The sequence below is a fragment of the Castor canadensis genome, chromosome 12, assembly GCF_047511655.1.
Source record: "Castor canadensis chromosome 12, mCasCan1.hap1v2, whole genome shotgun sequence".
NCBI lineage: Eukaryota > Metazoa > Chordata > Mammalia > Rodentia > Castoridae > Castor > Castor canadensis.
The window spans coordinates 24,128,808-24,154,385 of NC_133397.1; the positions used below are offsets into that span (position 1 = coordinate 24,128,808).

At 43.2% G+C, this 25,578-nt stretch overlaps 1 protein-coding gene across 6 annotated transcripts in view; it reads left to right on the forward strand.

Annotated features, from left to right (window-relative positions):
• Plb1 (phospholipase B1) overlaps positions 1 to 25,578 on the forward strand; it is a 131,812-nt gene that overhangs the window by 15,725 nt on the left and 90,509 nt on the right. For all 6 annotated transcript variants that reach the window (XR_012439640.1, XM_074049411.1, XM_074049408.1 and 3 more), the window contains 8 exons: positions 10,643 to 10,704; positions 11,948 to 12,020; positions 13,152 to 13,210; positions 16,714 to 16,754; positions 17,278 to 17,321; positions 20,264 to 20,354; positions 20,648 to 20,699; positions 22,468 to 22,554. Coding sequence is in view for 5 of the 6 variants with exons in the window: in XM_074049411.1 (XP_073905512.1) it covers positions 10,643 to 10,704; positions 11,948 to 12,020; positions 13,152 to 13,210; positions 16,714 to 16,754; positions 17,278 to 17,321; positions 20,264 to 20,354; positions 20,648 to 20,699; positions 22,468 to 22,554 (509 nt within the window). In the remaining variant the exon portion in view is untranslated. The remainder of the gene's footprint in view (positions 1 to 10,642; positions 10,705 to 11,947; positions 12,021 to 13,151; positions 13,211 to 16,713; positions 16,755 to 17,277; positions 17,322 to 20,263; positions 20,355 to 20,647; positions 20,700 to 22,467; positions 22,555 to 25,578) is intronic.

The following is a 25,578-nucleotide window of genomic DNA, read 5'->3' on the forward strand; positions in this document are numbered from 1 at the left end:
ACCCAGGGTGCTATGCATGCTAAACATGGACTCTACCACTAAGTTATATCCCCAAGCCCCTTTTCCTTTACATCATCTTACCAGAAATTTGTAAACTTTGTGAATCTTCTATATCATAGTTATCTTTTGGTGCATAGCAAATTGCACTGACTCTTAGTGACTCACAGCAGGAACCACTGTACTTTCAGTTCAGTAGATTTGCAGTTTTGAACACCTCAGCAGGGACATCTTGTTCCCGCTTCACATAGTGTCATCTGGAACCGACTTGAAGGGTCTAAAATGACATCGCTGGGGCTTGGTATTGTTACCTGAGGTGTCTTAGTGCTCCTCCACATTGCTGGTCTGTGTGTATGGGTAGCCTGAATATCCTGCATGACTCAATATACCAAAACAATGCAAGGCCTTCTAATGCCCAGGCCCCAGAATCACTTCTGCTGCTTCTATGGGTTGATGCAGTCAGCCCAGATTCAAAGGGAAGGAAATGGACTTCACAGGTGGATGGGAAGAATGACAAGTCACACTGCCAAAGAGCATGCAGTCGGGCGAAATATATCACAGTCTATTTTATATGTTTATTTCCTGGTTTACTGATGTCTGTGAATTTATCTTACTTGACATTCATAATAAATTCTGAGTCCATGACTTGATAGCTTTCATCAGTTTTAAGAAATTCTCTGTCAATATCTTTTGAAATATTGCCTTTACTTAATGCAAATGAACTGTTTGCTTGGCTTTCTAGTTTCACATACCACGATTCTTTGCCTCTCTTCTAACTGTACCATCTTTTTTTGTTCTACAGTCGTGACACCTGTAGTTTATTCATTCTCTCAGTTAGGTCTAGTTTGCTGTTGAGTTTACTTACTTGGTTTATTGCTTTGGTTTGTTTGTTTCTTTCTTTCTTTTTGAGACATGATCTCATTATGTGGCCCAGGCTAGCTTTGAACTCACAATCTTCCTGCCTGCACCTCCCAAGTATAGACATGTTCTACCATGCTGGCTAATTGTCTACAAAACTGATCACTGAAAATTTTGAAAGTTGGTGATTTTATTTTTCAAATTTAATTTCCAGTTAGTTCTTTATCAAATTGATAATTTTAATATAATTTGGGGTTTCTATAAAATCTCCAGTTTGTTTTGTTTTGTTTTTTGGTAATGGGGTTTGAATTTAGGACCTTGTGCTTGCCAGGCAGATGCTTTACCACTTTTTTGTTTTCATTTAAACATTTAAAAAAATTTTATTTTTAATTATCATATGTTAATAATACAAGGGGATTTCACTGAGCTAATTCCATACATGAATACAGTGTACTTTGAACAAATTTACCCCCTCCATTATATTTCCACTCCTCCCTCTTGCTTTCATTAGTTTTTGACTAGGGTCTCACTTTTCTGTCCTGGCTGGCCTGGACTGTGATCCTCCTAAATGCTTTCCACATTACTGAGATGATAGGTGTGTACCACTGTGCCTAGCTTTTTATGGGTTGAGATGGGGTCTTGAGGACTTTTTGCTCAGGCTGGCCTTGAACTGTGATTCTTCCCATCTCTGCCTCCCAAATAGCTAGGATTAAAGGTGTGAGCTACATGTCCAGCTAAGTATTTTTTTTTCTAAAGTATAAAGTTTAGTTTTGTCTGGTAATTTCAGCATCCAAAGTTTTCTGTTTAGTTTCTGCTTAATTTTTTTTTTCCTGCTAATTCTTGCTCATGGATACCTTGTTTATTTATGTGCTTGGTTACTTTTAATTATGTGCTATTCAGACTCCTCAAAAATTTGTGAGATTCTTTGAGGCCTACAATGAAAGTGACCATCTTCAGAGAAAAGAGAGATGTTTATTCTCTCAGGCACTGGGGAGATTACTATTATAGAATCACTTGCACTTGTCAATGGGGAATGGGTTCCAGGACACCCACCCCACTGTCTTCCAAAATCTGTGATGCTCAAGTTCTTTATAGAACATGATGGTGTTTGCACATATCCATGCACATCTTCCTATATATCTTAAGTTAGCTTTTTTTTGTGTGTGTGGTGCTGGGGATTGAATATAGGGCCTTCGCCTTGCACCACTCCAGCAGCCCTTTTTTGTGATGGTATTTTTCAAGATAGGGTCTTGAGAACTATTTGCCTAGGCTGGCTTCAAACTGCGATCCTTCTGACCTCTGCCTCCTGAGTAGCTAGGATTACAGGCATGAGCCACTGGCGCCTGGCTTAAGTTCTCTTTAGATAGCTTTGTATAACCTAATACAATGTAAATGCTATGTAAGAATAGTTGTTATATTGTATTTTTTTAGAGAATGATGTAAAAAAGTCTGTATATACTAAAGTATAAATGCATCTTTTTTTCAAATTTTTTGATCCATGGCTGGATATATGGATATAGAATTTACAGATATATATGGTTGACTGCATATAGCTGTTCCCACTTAAGACAGACTGTACCATCATTCCCATTTTACAGATGAGAAAACTGAGAAACTAAATAAATTATCCAGGATCATTCAGCGAATAAGTAGAGGAGTCTGAATTTGGTCCTGAGCCTGAGTCCAGAGCCAGGGCCTTTTGCCACCTTCCGTGTGACAGTAAAACCCCAGGGAAGAGAGAACCAAATTAAGATTTCTGTTTAAATTTTAAAATAGGCTTAAACAAACAACACATGTGAGAACAGATTCCTGCTTGAAAGTTTCAGCTTATAAAACAAAAACAGCATTATCTCAAAACCACAACTGGCAAAAGCAAGTTGGTGAGAAACTACTATCTAATAAAATACAATTTTTGCTAGCATTTCATTTTCCTCGAATGGGTCAGAAGTTCCCAGGAGACTGTCATGCCTGTGAATAAAAACTTGTTGCCTTGGTAACGCACCCATGACAGGCCTGTCAATGCAAAGCCAAGGGTGGGAGCTGAGTGAACTTATTGTGAGAGCAAAGAAAAGCCTTTTCACTTGTAAAGCAGGTAAAGCTAGTCAACATCTGTTTTGCAAGAACTCAAGAGTCCTTCCTGGAGACTGGCTTCCCTTCCTTCCTGGAGGAAGTCCTTTCCAGCCTTTTAGAAATACTATCTTTCCAAATAAGAGTGTCATGAGATATTAGAGAGCCTCTGGTAGCCCAGATCCTTCAAATTATTGATGCCAGGAGAGGGGACTTGCTCAGGTCACTCATCTGGATGCTAGCAGAGCCAGCCCTAGAACTGGGGTCACACTCTCCTGTCTGCATGGCCTGCCTTCATCCCCCCCACACCTACGCTGCCACTCACATACTTGCCTCCACATTCCTGCTCTGAGCAGCCAGCACAGGATAGGAGTCTACTTTCCCAGGATGTCACCCAGAGCTTCTAGATTTTTAGGACTTTATTGTCAATCATCATTTTCATCAAGTTGCGTTTTTGCTCCTGTCAATTAACTCTCTGAGCACCCTTCGAAGAGCTCAAGTTGGGCTGAGCCTGGCTGCCAGACACTAAACCTAATGTGAGGAACCCTCTGGGGAAAGAGAATAGATCTGCATAAAATCACTGGAGAAGAATTAAGCACCAAAATAGGTAGAAGTTGCTGTAACAGAGGCAACAGGGTGCTGAGAACTGATTGATGGGTGTGGGCTGGTAAAGTCTCAAGGGGGAGGTGCTATAAAGTGAGTAGAACTAAATTAAACCCAGAGGAGCAAAGGGAGGGAGCAGTGCATGCCCAGGGGGAGGGTGGAGCTCCTCAGCCCAGTTGAACTGGAGCACCTGGCTGGCCCAAGGAGGGTGAGGTGTCGGATACAGTGGAATGATCAGAACCTGGTCCCAGGAGGACATAGGAATGATCAGAGACTTCTGGCTTAAAGAGACTTCTAAGAAGATCTTATCTAAGTCTTTTATTTTACATTTACAAAACCTGAACCTTATAGAGGTTGAATGGCTGACCCAAGGTCACATGGCAAACCTAGACTTTGGGTTTGCCTTAGTGGGAAATGGGAAGCTATTAAGAGTCCTTTAGCTGGAGAGTGGCATGATACAAGTTGTATTTTGAGCAAGATGAGTCTGCCAGCCTCAGATATAAAAGGACATGGGTAGACAGAGACAAAGTTGGTGACCAGAGTCCTGGCTCATGGGGGAAGGCCTAAGAGAGAGTTTTGTTTGTTTTTTTCCCCCCCATGGTGCTGAGGAGCTAACCCAGCGCCTCTTGCACAGAGCTGCCTACCTCCAAGCTCCTGCCTTAGGCCACTGTTTCCACTTGTATCTGGAGGTAACAGTAGCAGCAAGGCTCTCTTCCTTCACAACAAAGTCTCCCATCTGTCTCTGAGAGGAGGTCTTCCTGATGGGGAAGACCATGAAGCTTCCCTCACACTTCCTGGGGCTCATCTTGGGGCTCCATAAGCATCACTCCTACTCTCAGCCAACTTTGGGGAATCTATGGCCACCTTTTAGTTCTGGCCTGAGGTGGCCAAGGCAGAGCTGGCACTGGGGGTGGTCAGAGAGGACATTAACATAGGAGTAGTGAGGGTTCTGGAGCCTGCCACCAGCAATGGCAGTTACCATGGCACTCTCTTCTACAAGCTGTTCCTCCCTGGCTCTGCCTCAACTGCCCCCTTGAAAAGGTTGGGAAAAATATCTGAATGGGAAGCATTCAAGGCCCAGGGCAAAACTGCAGGTCAACTTTGATCAGGCTCTCTTCTGTGAAGACTGCTTCCTTCCCACGGGGCACAGGGTACCTGATGGCAGATATGGGTTGAGGAGCTGGGAATGGAGACAGGAGGGTGCACTGGTCTCTGGAATGAGCCTGGAATGGTTGATTGGTGTCTCTTTTTGGCCACTGGTACAGGACACTGGCTATTTAGACAATGGTGGTTTGGGGCTTTTTAAACCATCTGTAGGACTGAGGATGTAGCTTAGTGGTAGTGTGCTTGCCTAGCATGCACAAGGCCCTAGGTTCCATCCCCAGTACTGGAAATACATAAGACCAGCATAAAAATAAAAAACTGATTTGTATGTAAACCATCTGTAATAGTTTTCATAAAATAGGTTCAGTCTACCTACAGCTATGACATCATTAATCCTAAATAATTCTTTGGCCATCCTTATGATAAACCTAACTGATAGATGGCAAGAGCAGCTGAAAATACTGGTCATGTAGGCATGGCCAGAGAATACATTCCCACAGGGTCGGGATAACACATAAGTCTTCTAATAACTTCCTTTCAAAAGGACTATGGTTTCTGGGAAAGACTAAGGAGAACTGAGTTGCATGCTCTACCTTGGTACCTTACCTGAGTGGTCTTTGGCAAGTTTACTAACCTTTCTGTATTTCAGTAATCTGAGGCAGCAAACCAGGTGATCTCAGAGGTCTGCTCCCCTCAACTAGTCTAGAATTCAGAGACAAAATATTCAGAATCCAACTCAACAGCTCCAGAGAGGCTCTCAGGACCTCAGTGTCACCTTGCACTGACTGTGGCTGTGACTGCATGAATACCACACTGATAGGACACCCATGTTCTCCAGAGCACCTGAAATTTTGAGGCAGGAGCAGCAGCCAATTGTGACCCAAGGTTTTCCAACTTAGTCCCCATAGCTGGCCAAAGGTGGTGTCTGCCCACTGGCTACAGTAGCATCCTGCAGGCCTGCATGCTGATGGGAACTGACAGTGACCCCATGTAACACAGTCACCCGAGAACTTGCTTAAAGTCAAGAATGATGCAAGGAGCCACCCTGGCTGACCTTGACCCTCCCCTTTCCAGCTCTCCACTTGATGCTTGGGGGATGGCATTAGGGACTCCAGGCCCACCCTTCCCTTGCTGGTATGGTCTCTAGCAGGGTATAGCCCTCTGAACCTGTAAAAATGTCAAGAGGGTCATAAATCTTGCCTCTAGGGCTGCTGTGAGGACATTCTGCTTTTCAGAGAGCCCAAGAATTTAAGATACACTGAGGAAGGAGCTCAGTTCCACTTGTGTTGCCCTTGACCATTCTCTCTGATGTGCAGGGGAGGCACCTTCCTTTCATCCAGGGAGGCAGGTCACCTCTCACGTGTACAACTCCTGCTTACGTAGCACTTTCCTGTTCTTTGATCCTCACAACAACCCCAGGAGGGGGGCAGGGAAGCTAGTCTCATTCCTGTTTTATAGACAAGGAAGTCAAAATACAGAGTGATTACGTGCTTGATCAAAGTCACCAAATGGCTGTCTTCCTCAAAGAAGGGATGGCGGGTAGAAAATTGCGCTTGGGGCACTGTGTAAGTGGACAAACACCAAGGAAATGTATAGAATAGAGAGCATGAAGTCTTTAATCTGGCTAGTAAAATCACGCCACTCACCTCTGGCCAGCTGCTGGGCTAACACACTGTGAACTGAGCTTTTAACTTGGACACACATAAGCGGCACCCAAGAGACTTTGAGTGGTCTGCATATGCAGACCTCTCAAACCGGAATCTTTGGGGGTCCAGGCAGCAGGGGACAGGTCCACAGAGACTGTTTTAGAAGACACATCCCTGAGGCAGAAGCCTGTGTGACTATACCTGGCCAAGGCCTGGTGCTGTAATGGCACTTTGTCAGTTCCAAACATCAGAAGTCACAGACTTGTCCTACTTAGATGACCGATCTCAGCCAAACTTTTTCCTCAGAGCATGCACAGGTTTTCTTTCTCTTTCATTCCTATCAAGAATGTTTTTTTTTTTTTTTTTCTCTTACTGATCATACTGAGGTGGGAGATTTTCAGGGAGCTCAAAGCCCTTCATAGATCCACAGCTTAATGCTAAACAACTTTCCACAAGGGACAAGTTTCCCAGGATCCCATGACTTGGTTCAATGATGCCACAAGTGCTTTGATAATTTTTGCCACAATGCCTCAGTTACTGTAGGCATTGATTTTCTTCCCCATGTGTCTTTTGGAAGCAGAGAATGGGACTATAGCCCAAGTCCCTCTCAGAGTCAATGGGGGCAGGACCAAAGGGCTATAAGTTTCCATCTGGGTTTTTGAGTCTGGGCACTTAGCGTTTAGATTACAGGCTCAGTTTCTTTGTAAGCCCAAGCAGTTATGATGGATGACTCATCATCTAGTTAAAAATGGACTCCTGAGCATTTAGCAATATGGGGAAATCCCAGAACACTGAGGCTGCATGTACATAAAGGCAAGTATTACCAACCTCACTTTATAGGTGGGGAAGCAGAGGCTTGGAGGGGCTGACAAAACCAAGGGTGTCCAAGCTCTTAAACTCTGCCTGGTGTGTGTACCACATGTGCACCACGATCCCCAGTCTCTGCTGCTGCTGGGACAGAGCTCTGGGCAGCCCATTCTTGTTTGGGTAGCCCTAGCTATTCTACCAAGGGATGGCCTGTCTTCACTGCTCTAGTCCTGGTTTAGGGACTACATAAAAACAGATTTGATACCCAGTCCTGCAGATACTGAAGGGACCTCTCCTAAGCCCTTCTCTGGTCTTCCCTGCTGTGCTTAAATGTAATACCTATGTTAGGTTTCACTGTGCTTTGTCTCTTCTGCATTCTTCCCCCTCTTTTCTCACCCTTTTTAAAGCCAATATTTTTACTATTTCAGTTCCCCAGCCTTCCTATGAAGGTTATAGCTAATCCACATCTCACCTGGATAATCTCTTTTCAGTGCCAGTCTAGATCAGAGATTGGTTGGCAAACTTTGAACTGTTAGTTCAAATCCAGTCTGATACATGATTTTATGTGACCTACGTGCTAAAAGGGACTTCAAAATATTTTACACATATTTTGGCATATTGTCCAATCATTCCAGCACCATTTGTTGAAATGACTAACTTTTCTCCACTGTACAGTAAGCCTGCTTTATTTGTGAACTTACTACAGATGGGCTTGGCCAAACACAGTTTAAAAAAATCAGAAGAAATTTCAAAACCCAACATTTTAAATTCCCGAGCACACATTATGCAGTTCAGTTGAGGTGGAGAAACTCTAAGTCAGTCCCACATTATCATCAGTTGTGTTTAAATTGTTGAATGATCTGCTGAGTATTTTCCTGCCCTTCACTGTGTAAAAATCTGCCTCCCAAAAAGCAAATGGTGCCCCAAAAGCAAGGTAAAAGTTAGCATGCTTAATTTAAGCAATGAAGTGAAAATTTTACAGTTGTTGAAAGCTGGCCTGTTTTTAACAGAAGGTGGGTAGCATGGTGGGAAAAATGAACCAAGCTTCAACAGCACAGCTGTGAACTCTGCCTCCTGAGCATCTGCGATTTTTCATCAATGGTGCCTCCTTGGAAGTATGTACCTGTGGATGCCAAAGGTCTACTTTATTGGCTTTGTTTCTTTGTCAAGAATGCATTGACTATATTTGTGCAGGCCTGTCTGGGCTCTCTATTCTGTTCCATTGATCTATTTGTCTGTTCTTTGGCTAATACCACACCGTTCATTATAATTCCATAATAGGTCTTGAAGTCGGGTAGTGTCAATCATCTGACTTTTCTCTTTCAACATTGTGTTGGCTACTCTGGGTCTTTTGCTTCTCCATATGCACTTTGGAATCAGTTTGTTAATATCCACATTTGTTCATATCTACATTTTTGAATGGTTGTAAAAAGTAAAAAGAAGAAAAGTGTTTCATGACACCTGAGAAATACATGGATTCTAAATGGTAGCCTCCATAAGTAAGTTAATAATGGTCACATATTACCTAGAGTTGCTTTCCCAATATAGGGCGGCTGAGTTGAATAGTTGTGACAAAGACCATTATGGCCTTCTATACCCAAAATATTGACTGTCTGGTTTTTGTAGAAAACATTTGCTAGCCTTATGCATGGGGCTTACACTTAGCTATTGAATCCAAGTGTGACCCATGGAGCTAGATGAGCCAAGCTGTCAATTTCAAGTCTTTCCATCACCAATTGCTAGGGGTGTCACCTTTAAAATGACACTTAACCTTTTTGGGCCTCATTTTCCTATCTGTATAGTGAGATGATAGCATTTATCTCATCAAATTGTCATGAGAATGAAAGGAATTGCTTTGTGTAAGTGCTCAGAGCAGTGCCTGGCTTGTAGTTTTATGTAAGTGGTAGCTATCATTTACATTTTTATCTTGACTCAGAAAGAATATTACCTAAATAGTCTAAAATCTCAGCCTTGCCAACTCATCTATCCCACTACTCCCAGAGTGATGGTCATCTTACAATGCACCTTCAAAGGCTGATCATGGCTCCCAGTTACTCAGGACTTAGCTTCCATCTGTCCATGTCTTCTGTGACTACCCCTTCCCTGCCCTTTTGTCACAGACCTTGTGTTCCAGACTTTTCCAGCATTCCATGCTGTCTACAGCTCTTTGTCTTCCCATCATGAGACACTATCTGCCCAGAAATCTGGCTTCTAGGAATTTCAAAAACGTCACTGAGACCTGGAGGCAGGTTATAGCCATCATTCCTTATGTAAATTCTGACATGGAACCTGGTATCAGATCTCACAGTGGGCAAGAAATAGAAATATACTGCTCCTTCTCATGAGACTCTAGATAAATTATTTTCAGGGCCAAAAAGAAAGCTTCAGAAGTCTGGAGTAGAGAAGAAAACAAACTCCCAATAGGGCTTGCCTTTAGCACAGTCTGATGCCGTTTAAGGGTTCTTGCTTGGCATCTCCTATAAATAGTGTACACTATGAACAAAGAACCGATTGGGGAGAAGGCAGAAGACGCAAGGGATCTGAACCTCCAAACAAATATTAGTATCATAGAAGGTATTATGTGGCTGTTGACATAAATACCAAGAGTATGTAGCACTAGGAACAGCGCTCAGGATAAAACACTTAAAGGAAGCATGCAGGACACTGAATGAAAAGTATGTGTGATAGTGGTTACGAGAATGGCAACAAATGAAATGACATTTGAACATGGGATTAGTGGCATTTGTTTAAAGTGTTGTTAATTTTACTATTTGCATAGTTAAACTAAATGTTTTATGGAAAAACAACCTGTACACTTAAATGGCTCTAATTTATTGTGGGGAAATTATACTTTTAAAAAGTAAACCTACATTTTTACTTTTAGTAAAATAGAAGTTTTAAGAGGCTGGCTAAGAGCAAGCTGGGGCAAGGATTGCATCTTTGTGGTCTTCCTGCCTGCCTTTTCTTTCCCTTTTTCCTCACATTCAGCATGCAGCATGACTCCTCGAACACAGCCCCTGTTCAGACATTTAGCACAGTAGTGGTTGCTAGAAATTCCATGATTAGCTCTTTAAGATCACATCACCTGTGACTGAGGATGTTGTGCTGTATATATATGTATATATACAAAAGAATATACAATATATATAATCTTCAGACTCTGCTGGAATGTTCTTCATCTTTCCTGCTTTGCACTGGATCCCTAAACAATGACATCAATTTGTTCAACGTTACCTTTCTGGAGGGATCTGCTCTTTGCTAAAGAACCAATAAGCAGTCTGTGCTAAAGGTGCTCTGTAAGACACAGCGCTGCTGCCCCCTCTCAATGGCAAAATTTTTGCACTTTAACCTGGGGATTCTGCCCTAGTACATTGCATTAATGGGAGCACAGCGCCCCAAACTTTGACAGCTGGAGAAATGGAATCTGGGTTTTCCTAACAAAAAGGACATTACTGAGCTGGGCACAGAGGGCTGGGAGGAAGAGCAGGAAAGCCACAAATTTGGATAAGAGTTAATTCCAGATAAAATACTTTACTATTTTTCCTTTTTATTTTTTGTAGAGACCACCCAAATCCATATCTCTCCTGAAAAGAGCACAGTGGAAGGGCAGCTATGGCCAGAGGTGAGGCTTTGCCTTGGTGGGAGGTGAAGAGGGAGTGGGTTTCCCTCTGGTGGGTAAACCCAAGTTCCCGTGCAGGTTGGTGGGTCCTTCCTTAAGGCCTTGAGGGAATGGGCCATATGAGTGGTTTTTCCTAGGTTGTGCCTGCAGAGCACAACCATATATCTTGGAATTTGGGGCTCATCGTGCCTGCCGACTGAGTGGGTGGTTCTCAGAAGTATCCAGAAAACATTATAAATGGGTGTGTTATCTCTGTGAACCTTGAAGCAGATGTGATGAGTTATCTGATGGCAACTGGGTGAGGTTTTCCCAGAATATCTACAAGATAAGAGATGAGAGTAAATGCTGAATCTCTTACTGTAATTGGTCATTCAAGAGAAATTAGCTTCTTGTGAGATGTAGTCAAGTACTTCATTTATTGATACATTTTCCCCTAGTGGAGTGTTCCCCCTTCTGCTTCCAATTTTGGGGAGAAAATATGCAATCTCCCTTCCCAAAGTCTTCCATGTTCTTCTCAGAAACAGAAGCAACTCTGGATTCTGAATAGCACCTGAGGAAGTCCAATGGTCTTGAGGACCTGAACACTGGTCACTGTGTCCCTCGTCCACTCCCAGTTGTCTCTCTAGGCTCAGGACACTCCAATTTGGAGGACATAAGGGTCTCCCAGTTTCAAATTTACCTAGTGTTTATTAGCAAATAAACATAAGCCTCATATACTTGCTTTTGTGGAAATAATCAAAAGAAAGGGAAAGTAAATAATACAAATAAAAGTAGCCTAGAATTGATTTAAAAAAAACTTTTAGTCTAGGTAGACTGAGTTTCTCAATTAGTATTTTTATTGTGGTAAAATATGCATAATATAAAAGTTAACATTTTAACTATGGTGAGTGCACAACTCAGTGGTATTAAGTACAGTCAGGCCATTGTGCGATCTTAACCACTATCCATCTCCAGAGTATTCATCGACCCAAGAACTAACTTTTATTCTCCTTCGTCACCTGCCCTCCCTCTCCACCCCACTGCTCTCAGACATCCTTACATGGAACCTGATAAAATCATTGTCAGTCATATGTTCTCTTTCACCAGGGTAACTGGAGATGGAGGTTGGGAGAACATGACTATAGACGTTATTGCTTCTGGATTTTGAGTCTACGTAGAACAAGTACATGGTCATTTCAAAACCATGTTTTCAGAACCTGCAATACTTCCATGCAAAGCAGTTGATATTTTGGATGTTTGGTTTCAGTTGCAGGTCCTGAAGAATTTTTCATTCCCGTGCAACCCAAGGAAGTTAGGATGGAATGCGCCTTCTACGTCAGGTATGGGCCTGCTGGCTCTGAGCAGGAAAGGCCTAGCATCTTATCTGTGATATGGTCAGAAATTCTCTTCTTCATCCTCAGTCCTTCACATCACTGTTTCTACCTCAGTCATTCTATGGAAGGGTAGCCCAACACACCATGTAGGGATAAAACCAATATGGCCCCGTGGCCCCAGTATGGCCTACCTGGACATGACAACTTGAGGGATTTTGACTCCTTGCAGGTGGACAGTGTTGTGGGAGTTATGGGTTGGGGGTGGTCATTCACATGACTTCCCATTCCTATACAGTAGCAACAGTGGCCTGTCTAGGCATTTTCCTTATGATAGGCTAGGCTTGCCTATAATTCTATGATGCTATGAATGCTCTCTTGAGCTGGCCTTCTTCCTTGCTTTATCTTAAGTGGCTGATTGTGCTCAATGGCTTTATATGTATTTACATTACACTGACTTAATAAGGGTTTCCAGTTAAGCTTGCTTTTCTTACTGTTTTGTTATATGAAGAATTTGGATATATTGCTTAGAAAATGGGATCTTCAGGAGATTTACATATGAATGCCCTATACCATAACCAGAGGATTTGGTCAGTGGTTTCTAGGGAGACTTAATTTTGAAAAATGTTGGTCACTCAAGTGAGTCAAGTAGACGTCCATGTGTATAATTTGCATCTGATTCTCTGTGTGCTCACAGACTTTGAGTGCTATTCTCTGGCACTCTGCAAGCCAAAGATAACTGTTGGATACCCATGTGGTTCTAGTTTCAGTCTGTTGCCCTCTTATTTATTAATGGTGGCTTAGAAATACAGGTTCATGAGGTAGAGGGAAGTATGAGAAAGGCATGGGGCCAGGCAAGAGGGGAAAATGGTGGCCATGCTTAGCTTCCCTGGGACACCTGCCTGGAAAGCCCTAGTCCAGGTAGCAGCGTGGCCTCAGCTTCTTTCCAGCATGGGTCCTGGGATTCTCAGTGACTGCATGGTCTTCAGCCTTTCTCTCCTACATCAACTGACTTGACCTCAGCAGCTCTTCAAGGACTGTGGGATGGGGGGTCTGCTCTGCATATCCCATGTGGCATCTTTAGCCTACATTGTGGGGAGTATAGATCTGACCTTGCCACATGGGTTCATGTCTTCACAGTTCACTCTCTGAGGCCTTCTGACATTAAACTTGTGGCAGCCATTGGCAACCCGGAAACTGTGAGTACTTAAAGCAGCTTGGGGAATGAGACAGTGTTTGGTACTGGTGAAACCACAAATTAGTTCCTGGTAACTAGTGAGAATGCTCCATTTGGGGAGAGAACATTGTATGAGATGAAGAAATCTCAAAATCCAGGAGGTTCTGAATTTTTAAAAACCTAAATAAATGGCTGCCTATACGTCAGGCTGGGAAAACTTTGAAATTTCTCATTAATAAGTTAAATCCATTGATGAATCAAGGATAGTCCAGAATTTTTAAAGCAATCTTTCAAGCTTTATAGTTATAAAATAAGTTTTTAAAACATTGATCTTAATTAAAATTTTAATTTATAATTATGGTAAATAGGCATACATAAAATCTACCATTCTAACTATTTTAAGTGTGCAGTTCAGTCATGAAAAGTATATTCTCATTGTTGTGCAACCAATCTCCAGAACTTCTTCATCTTGCAAAACTGAAACTCTCCACTCATCAAACAATAACTCACTTTCTCTTTCTCCTGGTCCTGGCAACCACTGTACCACTTTCAGTTTCTATGAGTTTGACTACTTTTAGTCAAACTCAATATCATTCAATATTTGTCTTCTCGTGACTGGCTTATTGTACTGAATATAACATCTACATGTGCCAGACTTACCTTGCTTTTTAAGGGTGACTAATATTCCACAGTAGGTGTGTGCCACACTCTGTTTACCCATCATCCATCAATAGACAGTTGGATCACTTCTGTATTTTGTGTTTATACACATGTGTGTATAAATATCTCGTCAAGACCCTGCTTTCAATTCTTCAGGAAATATATTCAGAAGTAGAATTGCTAGATTATAAATGATAATTCTATTTTTTTTGACCAACTACTGTATTTTTTCATGGTGTGTGCACCATTTTACACTCCTGCCAACAACTCACAGGGCTTCAGTTTCTCCACATCCTTAAATTTACTTTCTGTTTGCTGTGTGTGTGCAAGTGTGTGTTCTTAATAGTAACCATCCTAATGAATGCAAGGTGGCATCTCATTGTGGCTTTGATTTGCATTTCCCTAATTATTAGTGCGGTAAGGCATCTTTTCATATGCTTGTAGTTCAAGTTATATATCTTATATGGTCAGGTTGGGGAGAAAGGAAGCAATGAAAAGAGAGGAAAGAAAGGGATGTCAGAGAAAGGTGCATCTGGGGAGAAGGGTGGAAGAGCAGAGGAGAAGGTTGCATTCTCCCATCAGCCCTTGCCTCCCACATCTCACCTACTCCGGGTTTGGCAAAGCACAGCAGTCCCTCAGTCCTCCATGATCCCAGCTGAGCAGAGTGCTTCTCTTCCAGTTCCTGCTCTGCCCAGCCCCCTTCTCACACATGAGCCAGGATGGTCTCCCTCTTTTCCCCAGGCACTGCCTCCCAACTCCACTCCTTCATTTCTCTCCCACGTCTTTCCCTACCCATCTGTAGCCTCTGCTCTCTCAACTGCAGCCCCTTCCTCCAGGCTCTGACCCTCTATTCCAGCCAACCCAATACCCCTGAGACCCTAGCTCTGTTCCCTCTCCTCTTCTTCTTCAATAACTAATTTCTTTGGAACTTGCCTAGAACATTCAACCCTGCTGGCATTGACTCTACCATACTTACCTTTGCTTGAAGAGTGGGTGTACTTACTGTGCAGTCATGAATAGTTTGAACAGGGGAAGCTCATACAGCAGGGAGAAGGGTGAGGAGGTACTGCTGTACAGAGGTGGGCACTTAATGTTAGGAAAGAGCTTTGGGCCCAGTTGGCATCTGGCTGGCAGAGCTTCCCCATCTCTGTTCCATTCTTTTTATAGCTGTGTGACTGTACATAGATGGAGAGAGGAGAGGCTCACCAATGGAATAACGGAAAGTGCAAATGGAAATCAATGAGAAAAGAGGCCTCCTATCCTGGATGGCAGGTTGACATTGCTGAGCCTGTGTATCTGTGCACATTGATGCTGACACTCCAGGGCCCCACAGGTGTGACCCACTCTCTGGAGGCCTCTCAGATTCTTCCCTTCTGGGCAGGGAACTCCCCACAGAGTTAGGTTTCTACAGTTAAACCTCTTAGGAGATTATAAATAAATGTTTCTGTTTCCAGGGTCTCTTGAAAGATGAGATCTGGCAGTCATGGGTCCCTTGGGCAGCTATCAGCTCAAGCTGGTGGACAGCACCCCCTTTGGTCGTGTGCAGAGTGTGCAACTTGCCATAACCCAGGAGATCAGCTTCACTATCTACTTGCATCTATGCTTACAGACCTTGACTTGCACTTCCCTGTGATTTTTGTTTAACTTGTCATCTCTCCCTGAACGATTGGCCTATCCAAGTCCCTATTATTTTTTTTTCATTTTTATTAGGATATACTCATCATACAGGGGCGATTGATTGTGACAATTTCCAATAGGCTTACATTATACATTGATTAGAACCGTCCCCACCATCTCCCCCTTCCAACCTCCTCCCTGCCCTACTTAAAGCACTTGCTAGAGGTTTCATCATTCTATTTCATATATGTAAATGAGGCACATTAACCATATTTCCTCACTTTCATCTCCTCCATTCACCACCCCTTCCATAAGTAACCCCCACACACACATTGTATTTTCCAAGTCCCTATTTTGACAATCAAAGGATTCTGTCCCATGTAAAAGAATTTCAGGTTTAGCCTCCCTTCCCTCAGGGGCTCTAGAGTGACCTAGTTCCATGGCTTGGCCATAGTTGGAGTTGATGGTTAGGATAGCTGTGCTTTTTACAGTGCTGGGTGGAGACAACGAGGGTGTAACTGTCTACCTGTCACCACCACCTGGCATCCTGTCTTCCAGGATGAGAGAGAGAATGTGTGTCGGAAACTGTGAAAATTCTACTACCAACAATAGCTAATATTTGCCGAGCACTTTCTACATCCCAGGCACAATTCCAAGTATCCATAAGAGCTTGCAAGTATCCTTAACTCCTGGGGGCTGGTTACCACTGTCTCACCTCCAGTGCTAGGATTAGAACACCTCCAACAGGGAGTGCCCTGTGTAATCCAGTGTTTTATCAAGGGGAAAAATCAGAAACTTATTTTTATCACTCAGAAAATATTTACTCAACAATCATTCAGTGAGTTTTTACAGCACATCAGGCACAATTCTAGGTCCAAGGAATATAGCCATGTACAAAACAAATGACAATTCCTGCCTGGGTGGCGCTAGTGTTCGAGTTGGGGGAGACAGATAACAAAGTACTTTTTAGATTATTGAGGATCGCCAAAACAACAATTTTTTTACTCTCTGTAGAAAATGTGAGTTTATAAAGTGTTTAAGTCTAAGCTCTGAGAAAAATAGTCACCACTTCTACGGCTTAGAGGCCTAACAAACTGCTGGGGAAGCCAGACATGTTTCCCTACCCTCCTTGCAGTGAACAGGGTGGGCTCAGTCCTTCTCTGGATCCAAAGGTTCCTTCTTACTGGTGGGAGGGGTGCCTGGGGTCACATGATGAGCTGGCTTGTTCACATCCACTGTCTCTTCCAGCCTCTAGATTCTGAGACTGTCAACCAGGAGACGCCTGAAAGGTACCTACCTGTCCTGGAACACAGAGCAAGCAGAAGGGTGCCCCAGACTCTCTCTAATCTGATCTCCTTGCTTGATTGATGGGGAAAAGTAGGGCCAGAGAGTTTAGGGGCCTTGCTAAAGCTCTCCTAGCTGCAGAGACCAGGACCAGCACTTCTAGGGCCTGTGGCTCCTGGTAGCTCCACTGGGTGAGTCAGGGATGAGAAGTAGGAGGAGCCCCAAAAGATCGAATTCCTGTCCCCAGTCCCTCTTGCTCTGCTCTTGGGAAACTGTGCAGGGTTTGGACCAGGGTCATTTTACACTGGGGGCAGCTTTGGACCAGACTAGAGAACTGGGTAGATAGGTCCAGAGGGAGTTCTTTGACCCATGTCGCCTTTGACGTAGTCACTCCAGTAAGAATAATCCCAGGGCCAGAGCAAGGCTGGGCCAAAGCATGTAATGAAGTAGCCCACAGCAGCCAAGAGAAAGAGTTCTGGTCAGTCATTGGTATCATCTTGCACTTGAATACTTCCCTTCTACTTGTAGGACCAAGAACAGGACGCAGCAGGTGTGCATGGGAGTGATAACAGGTGAGTCCTGGTTTTCATGACCAGATTTCAGATTGTCCCCATCTTTCAGACACAGTAGCACACAGAAGTGTGCAGACAACAGAAGATGTCCTTTATTGGCCACTTATCACCAGAGCCTGGGAAAGGAGAAGGAACTCTGAGAGGGGAGATAAGGGAGCCAGAGCATGTAAGGTCACGTGCCCTGAAAGGAGGGCGTGAGAAATGTTCCATTGATCTCTGGACAAAGAGAAGCCAAGAGGCATTGGGTTAAGATAAAGGGACATGGGAGAGGGACTAGGGGCTGATTAGGCAGGGGTGGTTTGGTCAGAGTCTTGTGGTTCCTTCTTCCCCAGGACCTCAGGGCTGGCCTCATGGCACTTCATCTGAGAAAATGTCCTTGTTCACCCCTTTTGCCCCAAAGTGGACTCAGGTCTAATTTATAGTCTATGTCATTTGGTAAAATCTCCCTCACTTGCAATAGAAAAGAAAATAAATCAACTGTAATCCCACTATTCAGAGATAATTATGGTTAATATTTTGGCCTTTTTACATGCAAATGTGTTTATGACTATACTATCTATAACCTAGGTTTCTTCATTTAATACCAGAGATCTCTAATTAAGTCATCCTAAAACTCAAGTGCCGTAACACCTGCTAAGTTAGCCTGGCAGAAAGGTAGAGTCTTCTATGCCTGGTGCCCATAAATCAGCAACAAGGGAAACCACCTTTCACTGTGTAATTGGAGGGAGAAGACACAGGCAGTGAGGCAAATGCTTGACTGAGCCGATCTCTGCTGAAGTAATGAACAAGTAAGGTGACTGGTGCCTTGTCAGTCCAACCCAGGAATTGACATTGAAGAGCCTATGAAATACTAGGCTCTTGGAAAGGACCAGAATAAACAGGCTCTCCTTCTGAATTCACAACCCAGCAGGAAGGTTGAGGCCTCCTGTCCAGTCCTCCTATCACCTGACTGACAGGTGAGGGCATGTCAGTGGCTATAGTGAGAGGAGGGTCTCCTAGAAAAGAGTCTCCTCCAAAAGAGGAGACCAATCACTGACTTGGTGGCTGTCACAGCTGTACCTAGGCCTGGCTTTCTTTATCTTTGCATAGTAGAAGAAAAGAAAGGAAACAGAATTACTGGGGATGTCTAGGAAGATGGGATGAGGCCACCAATGTGACTTCCACTTTACCTGATTTCTTACTTTGCTTCTATTCCCCCCTCACTCACCCTCTGCCCAGCCTGAGTGCCCTTCTTTCAGCACGCAGTGACCAGGAATCCCAGCTAGCCAGAGGGGCAGCAGAGGAGGCATGGAGGGCTGATTTGGTACTAGAGCTATCAGAGGACTCCTCTGCAGCTTCCGTGACCCCAGCATACCTGAAGGAAGGAAAGGAGAGTGAAAGGGAAGAGAGGGGAAGGAGGACTGTGCCCCATGGCTGGCAGCAAAAGGAGCAATCAGTTTTCCCAGCAGAAAGTGCTCCGGGAGATATCCAGGTCTGAACAGTGCACAGTGGGTTGGCCCGGGCTCAGCCCACCCCACTGTCTTGTAGTACCAGAACTGTGGAGCTCTTCAGCACCTTAGAGACCTCCAAGTCTAGCCCACCAAGCCCATTTTACAGATGAGAAAGCTGAGTGTTGGGGAAGTAAATAGACTTTTCTAAGTATATGTGTTCAGTAAGTAGCAGATTCCTGGGAACCCAGGTGGTCCAGCCCTGCAGCCTTGCCTTTGGTTCTTTTTGTTGTAGCTTTGTTTTTGAGACGGGGTTTCACTATGAAGCCCAGACTGGCCTCATACTCTCAATCCTCCTACCTCAGCTTCCCAAGTGCCGGGATGAGAGGTGTGCATCACCATTCCTTGTGTATTTTGTTCTGACCTCACTGCTACCAGGAAGCCCCTAGGTAGGCAGTGAGGATAGACCAGGAACAGAGCAGACAAAATGACCTGCAAATTTAGGTAAAAAGGTCTAAGGCTGAGCTTGACTGCAAAGAAGCTGTATGATACAAATACCTTTGATTTTGAAAGCAGCTTTCTTTCAAAGAATTAATTAACAGACATTTGTGTTTTGTCATTGGTCCCTACAGGCTGTCCTCACCCAAGGGACTGTGCTCTCCATATACACATTCCTACTGTCCTTGTCATATTGAATTGGGCTCACAGCTTTCTGTTTCCCCACATGCAGGCATGAGCTCCTTCTACAAGCTGGTCGGGGGTGAGAAAGGGTTAAGAATGGAGAAAACTGAATCCTACATGAGTTAGGTGGCAGCCTAAGGTCACAAAGCCAAGTGGTCAGTCTCCTGATTTCTAGCCTGGCTCTCCCACCCTGTCCCTGACTGCTGCCTGCACAGAGTCAGCTACTCTTATGGGGACCCTGCTCCTGCAAAGCCCTGAGGCACTTCTGGGTGGGGACAAAAAGAAAAGGAGATGGGGAAGAGGGTGGAGGCATTTCCTCCATGACACACTCCCCACTCTGCCCTCTCCTCTCTCGGGAGCAAGACACAACTTAACTGCTCCTGACAGCACTATTTTTAGCGGTCCTCTGGCTGTCAGCTCTGGGATGTGTTCTCTGTGTGTTCCCCAGAGCTTTCCCGCCCAGCTGTCACTCTCAGGAGGAGGGAGGGGGAGTGGAAGGCAACCCAGACAGCTAAAGGCTTTGGCACCCCAGAGCTCTGGTTCAAGGCCCAGCATCCTCTGTCAGCTGGGAGTCCTTGGGTGATTTGCTTGGTGTCTCTGTCTCATTTGAAATCGTGTTGCTGTGTGTTTGTTCCTGAGGAGTGAATGAGAGAATGCATAGAGGGCGCTTGGCCTGGGATCTTCAGCTTTGTTCACTTCTGGGGCCTGCTGCAGAGGTGGCCTCACAGCCCAAGGCAGGATGTGAAGGCTGTGCCTTGCCATCGGGGCAGTGACTCTGGCCTGTTCCCCTAGGTTAAAATAGCATTTAGAGGTGACCTCCAGATTTCTCTTTAGTCCTTTCAGACATTATCAGACAATTCAACCCTGCTGTCCTAAGCCCCATGTGTCTTCCTGGGAAGAATGTGGTACCCTATGATGATACTGGGTAAGTAAACCCCTTCTGGCCTCTCCAGGTTGTGTATTCCTGCTGGTCTTGGGCATGCAAGTGGGAGGCCTGGGAGGCTGGCAAAGGCCAAAGAGATTTAAAAATCGAGATCTTCATTAAGTCCTTCCCATGTTGCTTTCAGTCTACCTTGCTGGGTCACATTCTAATAATCAGATCAGTGTCTGTCCTTCAGAAGCCACTGTGGTCCAGGGTAGCCTTGGGCTCAGAGACTGGATCTGGATTGGTAAGTAAAATTTACTGACTTGTCTCTCTGTTTCCATCCCTGTGCACAGAGACTTAAGGAGTCAGGCTGAAGAATTGGTGAGAAGTTTGAAAGAGAACCCGGTAAGAGTCCATCTAACTCTGGTGTGTTTGGGCTGCCTATGTTTGCTGCAAGGCAATCAGATCAAACATAGTGAGTGACAATGGCTCCTATACCATCTTGTCATGAGCACAGTATCATGTGGCCTGGGATCTTCAAAATGACCTTTACACTGTGATCACTAGAGAAAAAGACCAACTCCTCTGTTCTGAATCGTTTTCTGTGTGTGCTGTGTAAAGTCAGCAGATGGACAAATGACTTCTCACATAGAGAGGTGATAGGGTTCCCAAGGGAGGCTGGCTTGAGTGTAAATCCTTTTACCTTCTAGCTATAGTAATGTGATGCTGAGTAAGGCACTCAACTTCCCTTGGCCTCAGTTTCCCTATTTATGAAATGGGGATAATGAAAGAGACTGCTGCGTAGGGTTTATGGAAGATTAAATGAGGTATTAGATGTGCCTGCACAGAGTCAGTGCTCAGGAAAAGTCTTTAGTTGTCATGGTCATTGTAGAGGTGATTGCTGTTATTATTAACATATTAATTAATGTTAATTAATTTTAGTTCTTGGGCCGGAAGCTTCTGTAACATACATACTGGATACCTTGTTATCCTCTCCCCTAACAGTTCAGGTGCCTTTTGTTCAATAACTCATTTTCAGTTTGTAGTAAGCATCCTCTGATCTTACTCCTGTCCTAAGGGGCAAGTTTCAAATCAAACCTTGCACCAAACTGGCTCTAAACAAGCACTGAGCCTGGACCCCTGAAGCCAAGGGAAGCTACTGTCTCGGCCAGCTGTGACAAAGTTCAGGAATTAAAGTGGAGGCCACTCCAAGTTATACAGGGACAGTAGCCAATGCAGGATTTGTACCATGAAGTCTTGAGTTCTCTTTAGCAGAATTACAGAATTTCTGGAATAATAATAAGCTTATTGTTATTTTGGAAAATAGCTGGGAGGTCCTGAATCTAACTCTGTAATTTTTAAAAATGAAGATTGGGTGTGTGTCTCAAGTGGTAGAGCACATGCCAAAAGACGAGGTAACTGAACTTCTAGGAAGTCAAGTGACTAGTTCAAGTTCCCACAGCCAGTTAGAGCTAAAATCTAAAGAGTGTAATTCACAGCAGAGTGTTCCTCAAGCACAGTGTGATGCCTCAAAAAACAAAAGTTTGTTTTTTATTGCATAAGTCACATACAGTCAATATAGAAAAATCAGAAAACACAGGCAAACTAAAAGAATATTAAAACCTAATACCCAAAGATAATTACTGTTCTAACATGGTTTGTATTCCCTTCCATATTTTTTGTTAGTATGTATAACTGTATTTATTTTTATAAAAATGGGGATATTACGGGATATAGATACTTTTTATAACCTACCTTTCTCAATATCTTATTTCCCATGACAGTAATTATATTTTCTGGTATCATCTTAATAGCTACACAGTGTGTCATCTTCTGAGTATTCCCTCATTTATACAGCAATCCCCATTTTAGATATTTATGTTGTTTCTTAGTTTTCATTCTTATGAACAAGGTGCCATTGTAGCTAAATCTTTCATGTACCTTATTTCCTTCAAATACATTCTGGGAACTAATTGCTGGAACAAAGGTATGCACTTTTGAAAAGTGTGTTTTGGCAATTTGCCTTCTAGAACAGTTATTTCACTGTATGCTTCTTTTGACAAAAAACTCATGATGTGACCATAAGGGGTGAGTGTATGAAATTAAAAGACATGAAATGATAGTTTTTTACTTAAGGTCTTACTTGAATCTCTTTCATGTGATTACTGTTTAGCAACTTGACTTTCACCATGACTGGAAACTCATCAACGTGTTCTTCAGTAATGCAAGCCTGTGTTACCTGTGTCCTTCCGCTCAACAGGTGAAGTGCAGGCTGGGAGGTTAAAGATTGCAAATGCTGGGGAGGGGAAGAGTGAGTTCAACTTGCCCGATCCCTACCTGCTGGCCTGGAGCTGCGATGACCTATTTCAAAATTAGGGCAGATGGGTGTGTGAGTGTATGTGTGGATGGATGGATGGATAAATGAATGGATCTACTTTCCTTCCACCCTTCCTTCCTTCCTTTCTTTCTTCCTTCCTTCCTTTTCTCTTTTTCTCATTCTTTCTTCTCTTTCATTCTCTCTCCTTTCTCCTCTCTTTTTCTTTGTTTCCTTCTCTCTCTCTCTCTCTCTCTCTCTTTCAGCAGTACTAGGGTTTGAACACAGGGCTTTCCACTTGTTAGGCAGGTGCTGTACAACTTGAGTCACACCTCCCCTTCCAATTTTTTTATTGTGGTAAAAAAAATCACTTAACATAAAATTGACCATTTAGCTATTTTCAAGGTTACAGCTCAGTGGTATTCCATACATTTGTGATATTGTGCATTCATAACCATCACAGGAAACAGGGAATTTTTACTCATATCAAGAAAGGGAATTTTTTTGGTGGGAGTAGTACAGGGGTTTGAACTCAAGGCTTCATGCTTGTTAGGCAGGTGCTCTACCATTTGAACCACTCCACCAGTCCATAGTCATTTGCAGCTGAGGCGAGTCAGCTTCCTACGTAGCTAAAAACACTTTGCCTCTCTTAATCCTGACTATGTAGGTGCTGAATTTCAGAAATAAAAGGTGCATACTCTTTTATCACCCCCTGGTTAACGAGTTCTTGTTGTAATGGGAAGGCTGCTGTTTACCTAAAGGAAACTGTGGACTTTATCTTCCAGGCTCCTTGCTTCCCTAGGTACAGGCCACGGGCCATGTAACAGGTAGCGATTTTGATTTAAGTCCGTATTGAAGACCAACAGGTTCCCATCAGTTGAAAGATAAAGGGCAGATGAGAAACCTAGACCATGTTGACATAATGGCACAGACCTTTCTTCAGGAGTCTGAAGCCTGGCTGCCACCAAGCTGTCTTTCCATGTATGACAGTCCCATGGCCTGCCCACTGTCCTCTCAGCCACCCTCCGGAACCTCTGTCAGACAATGGCACAGGCATGGGCAGTTTCTTTAGTTTTGCCTCTCCTGTGACATACACTTTTGCCTCCCTCCAAATGGCACATGCTCTCACTGATCCCTGGCCCACCATCAAAACTCCCCTTCCTTTAGTGAGGTGGGACAATGTAGTGGAAAGCCCCTTCCCTGACCAGCTGTGGTCCACCAGCATTCTGCAGATCTCCTGTGTGTGCAGCATGTAGATAGTGAAGGTTTCTGATCTTGTCAAGGCCATGTAAAATTTGCATGCCCTGTGTGTTCTCTGCCCCTCCCCTTTTTTGAGTCATTACGCATGTTAACATTAATTCATGAATTTATGCATTCAGGCATTGAAGTAGTTACATAGGCATTTAAACATTGCTTAAATAAGTGGATATATATCAATTATCCATTTATCTATCCACCCATACATTGTCATAGTCATATATAAAATCACCCTCTTCTTATATGTAGACACATGTGATTGCATGTACGATGAGTTTATTTGTGCTAGCGTCATGTGCAAGGTGCACTCATGCATGCTTAATTTCTTCTGTACACTCAAACTTGCAATGAAACATTTCCACATGAATTCTTGCACTTAATGTATTTGTCCCTCTAAGAACCCTGGAATACATGACACATTCCTGGGTACATGTATTCCATGCATGCATTATTCATTTTTATTAATTTGCAGTTCCACAAGCAATATACAAATGCTTTTCTTTTTAAAAAGCTAAAAGATTATAGTTAAAGTTAATATATACTTTGACTCCTACCTTAATCCTTTCCCTCTTTTTCTTTCCAACCTCTCCCCTTTTTTAACTTTTAATTAAAAGTTAAAAAATTTAATTCTATACTTTATTATACTTTTAATTCTATACTTTATTAACATTCATTAGTTATATATACTAATGGGGTTCATATGACATTTCTGTGTAGGCATGTGGTGCACTGATCAAATCCAACCACCCTTTTCTTACCCTGTCTTCTATGCATCCCTCACACCCCTCCCAATTCCTAGTATCGCTACTACGTTCACTCAGGTCAATTTCTTTTTTTACTTTTCACAAATGAGAGACAGCAGACTTATCTTTATCTGTTTTGTTTATTTTACTTAACACAATGTCCTCCAGTTCCATACATTTTGCTGCAAGTGACAAGTTTTCATTCTTTATGACTGAATAATACTCCATTTTCTTTTCTTTTTTTATTATGAAATTTTTATTAGGATATATTCATTAAACAGGGTGATTCATAGTGACAATTCCAATTAGGCTTATGTTGTACTTTGGTAAGATCACCCCCATCATCTCTCCCTCTCAACCTCTTCCTCAACCCACTTAAAGCAATTGCAAGAGGTTTCTTTGTCCTATTTCATATAAATGTCTGTAGTCCTTCAATCATACAGCCTCCCTTAAGGTCCCTCATTCACCCTTCTCTTTCACTAGTACCTTCCCCCCCCCACTGTACCTATTTTACAGTCCCATCTTTCATTATTAATATTTAATATTTAGGTTGATGTTCAAAGGGGTTTTCTATGTATCCCCACTGTGGGTGTACTTTATTTTGGTCTGTTCAACTCCTTCCATTACTCTCCCTAACCACTTTACCTCCCACCCTCCCCCTTTTCTACCACTTTCAGTACACATCCTTATGTCTTCTACCTTCACAGATGTTGTGTTTTACGATATTACTGATGCTCTATAGTTCTCTTTTCTTTTCCCTCTTTCCCCAAATTCCATAGGGTAGTTCCACTATTACTAACATGTTCTAAAATGAGTTTGTATATGAATATGCTTATTTTTGTGTATGGAATGGATCAAGAAATTGTGGTAAATATACACAATGGAGTTTTACTCAGCCATAAGGCATATGGCTTGAAGGTAAATGGATACAATTGGAGGACATCATGTTAAGTGAAGTAAGCCAGGCTCA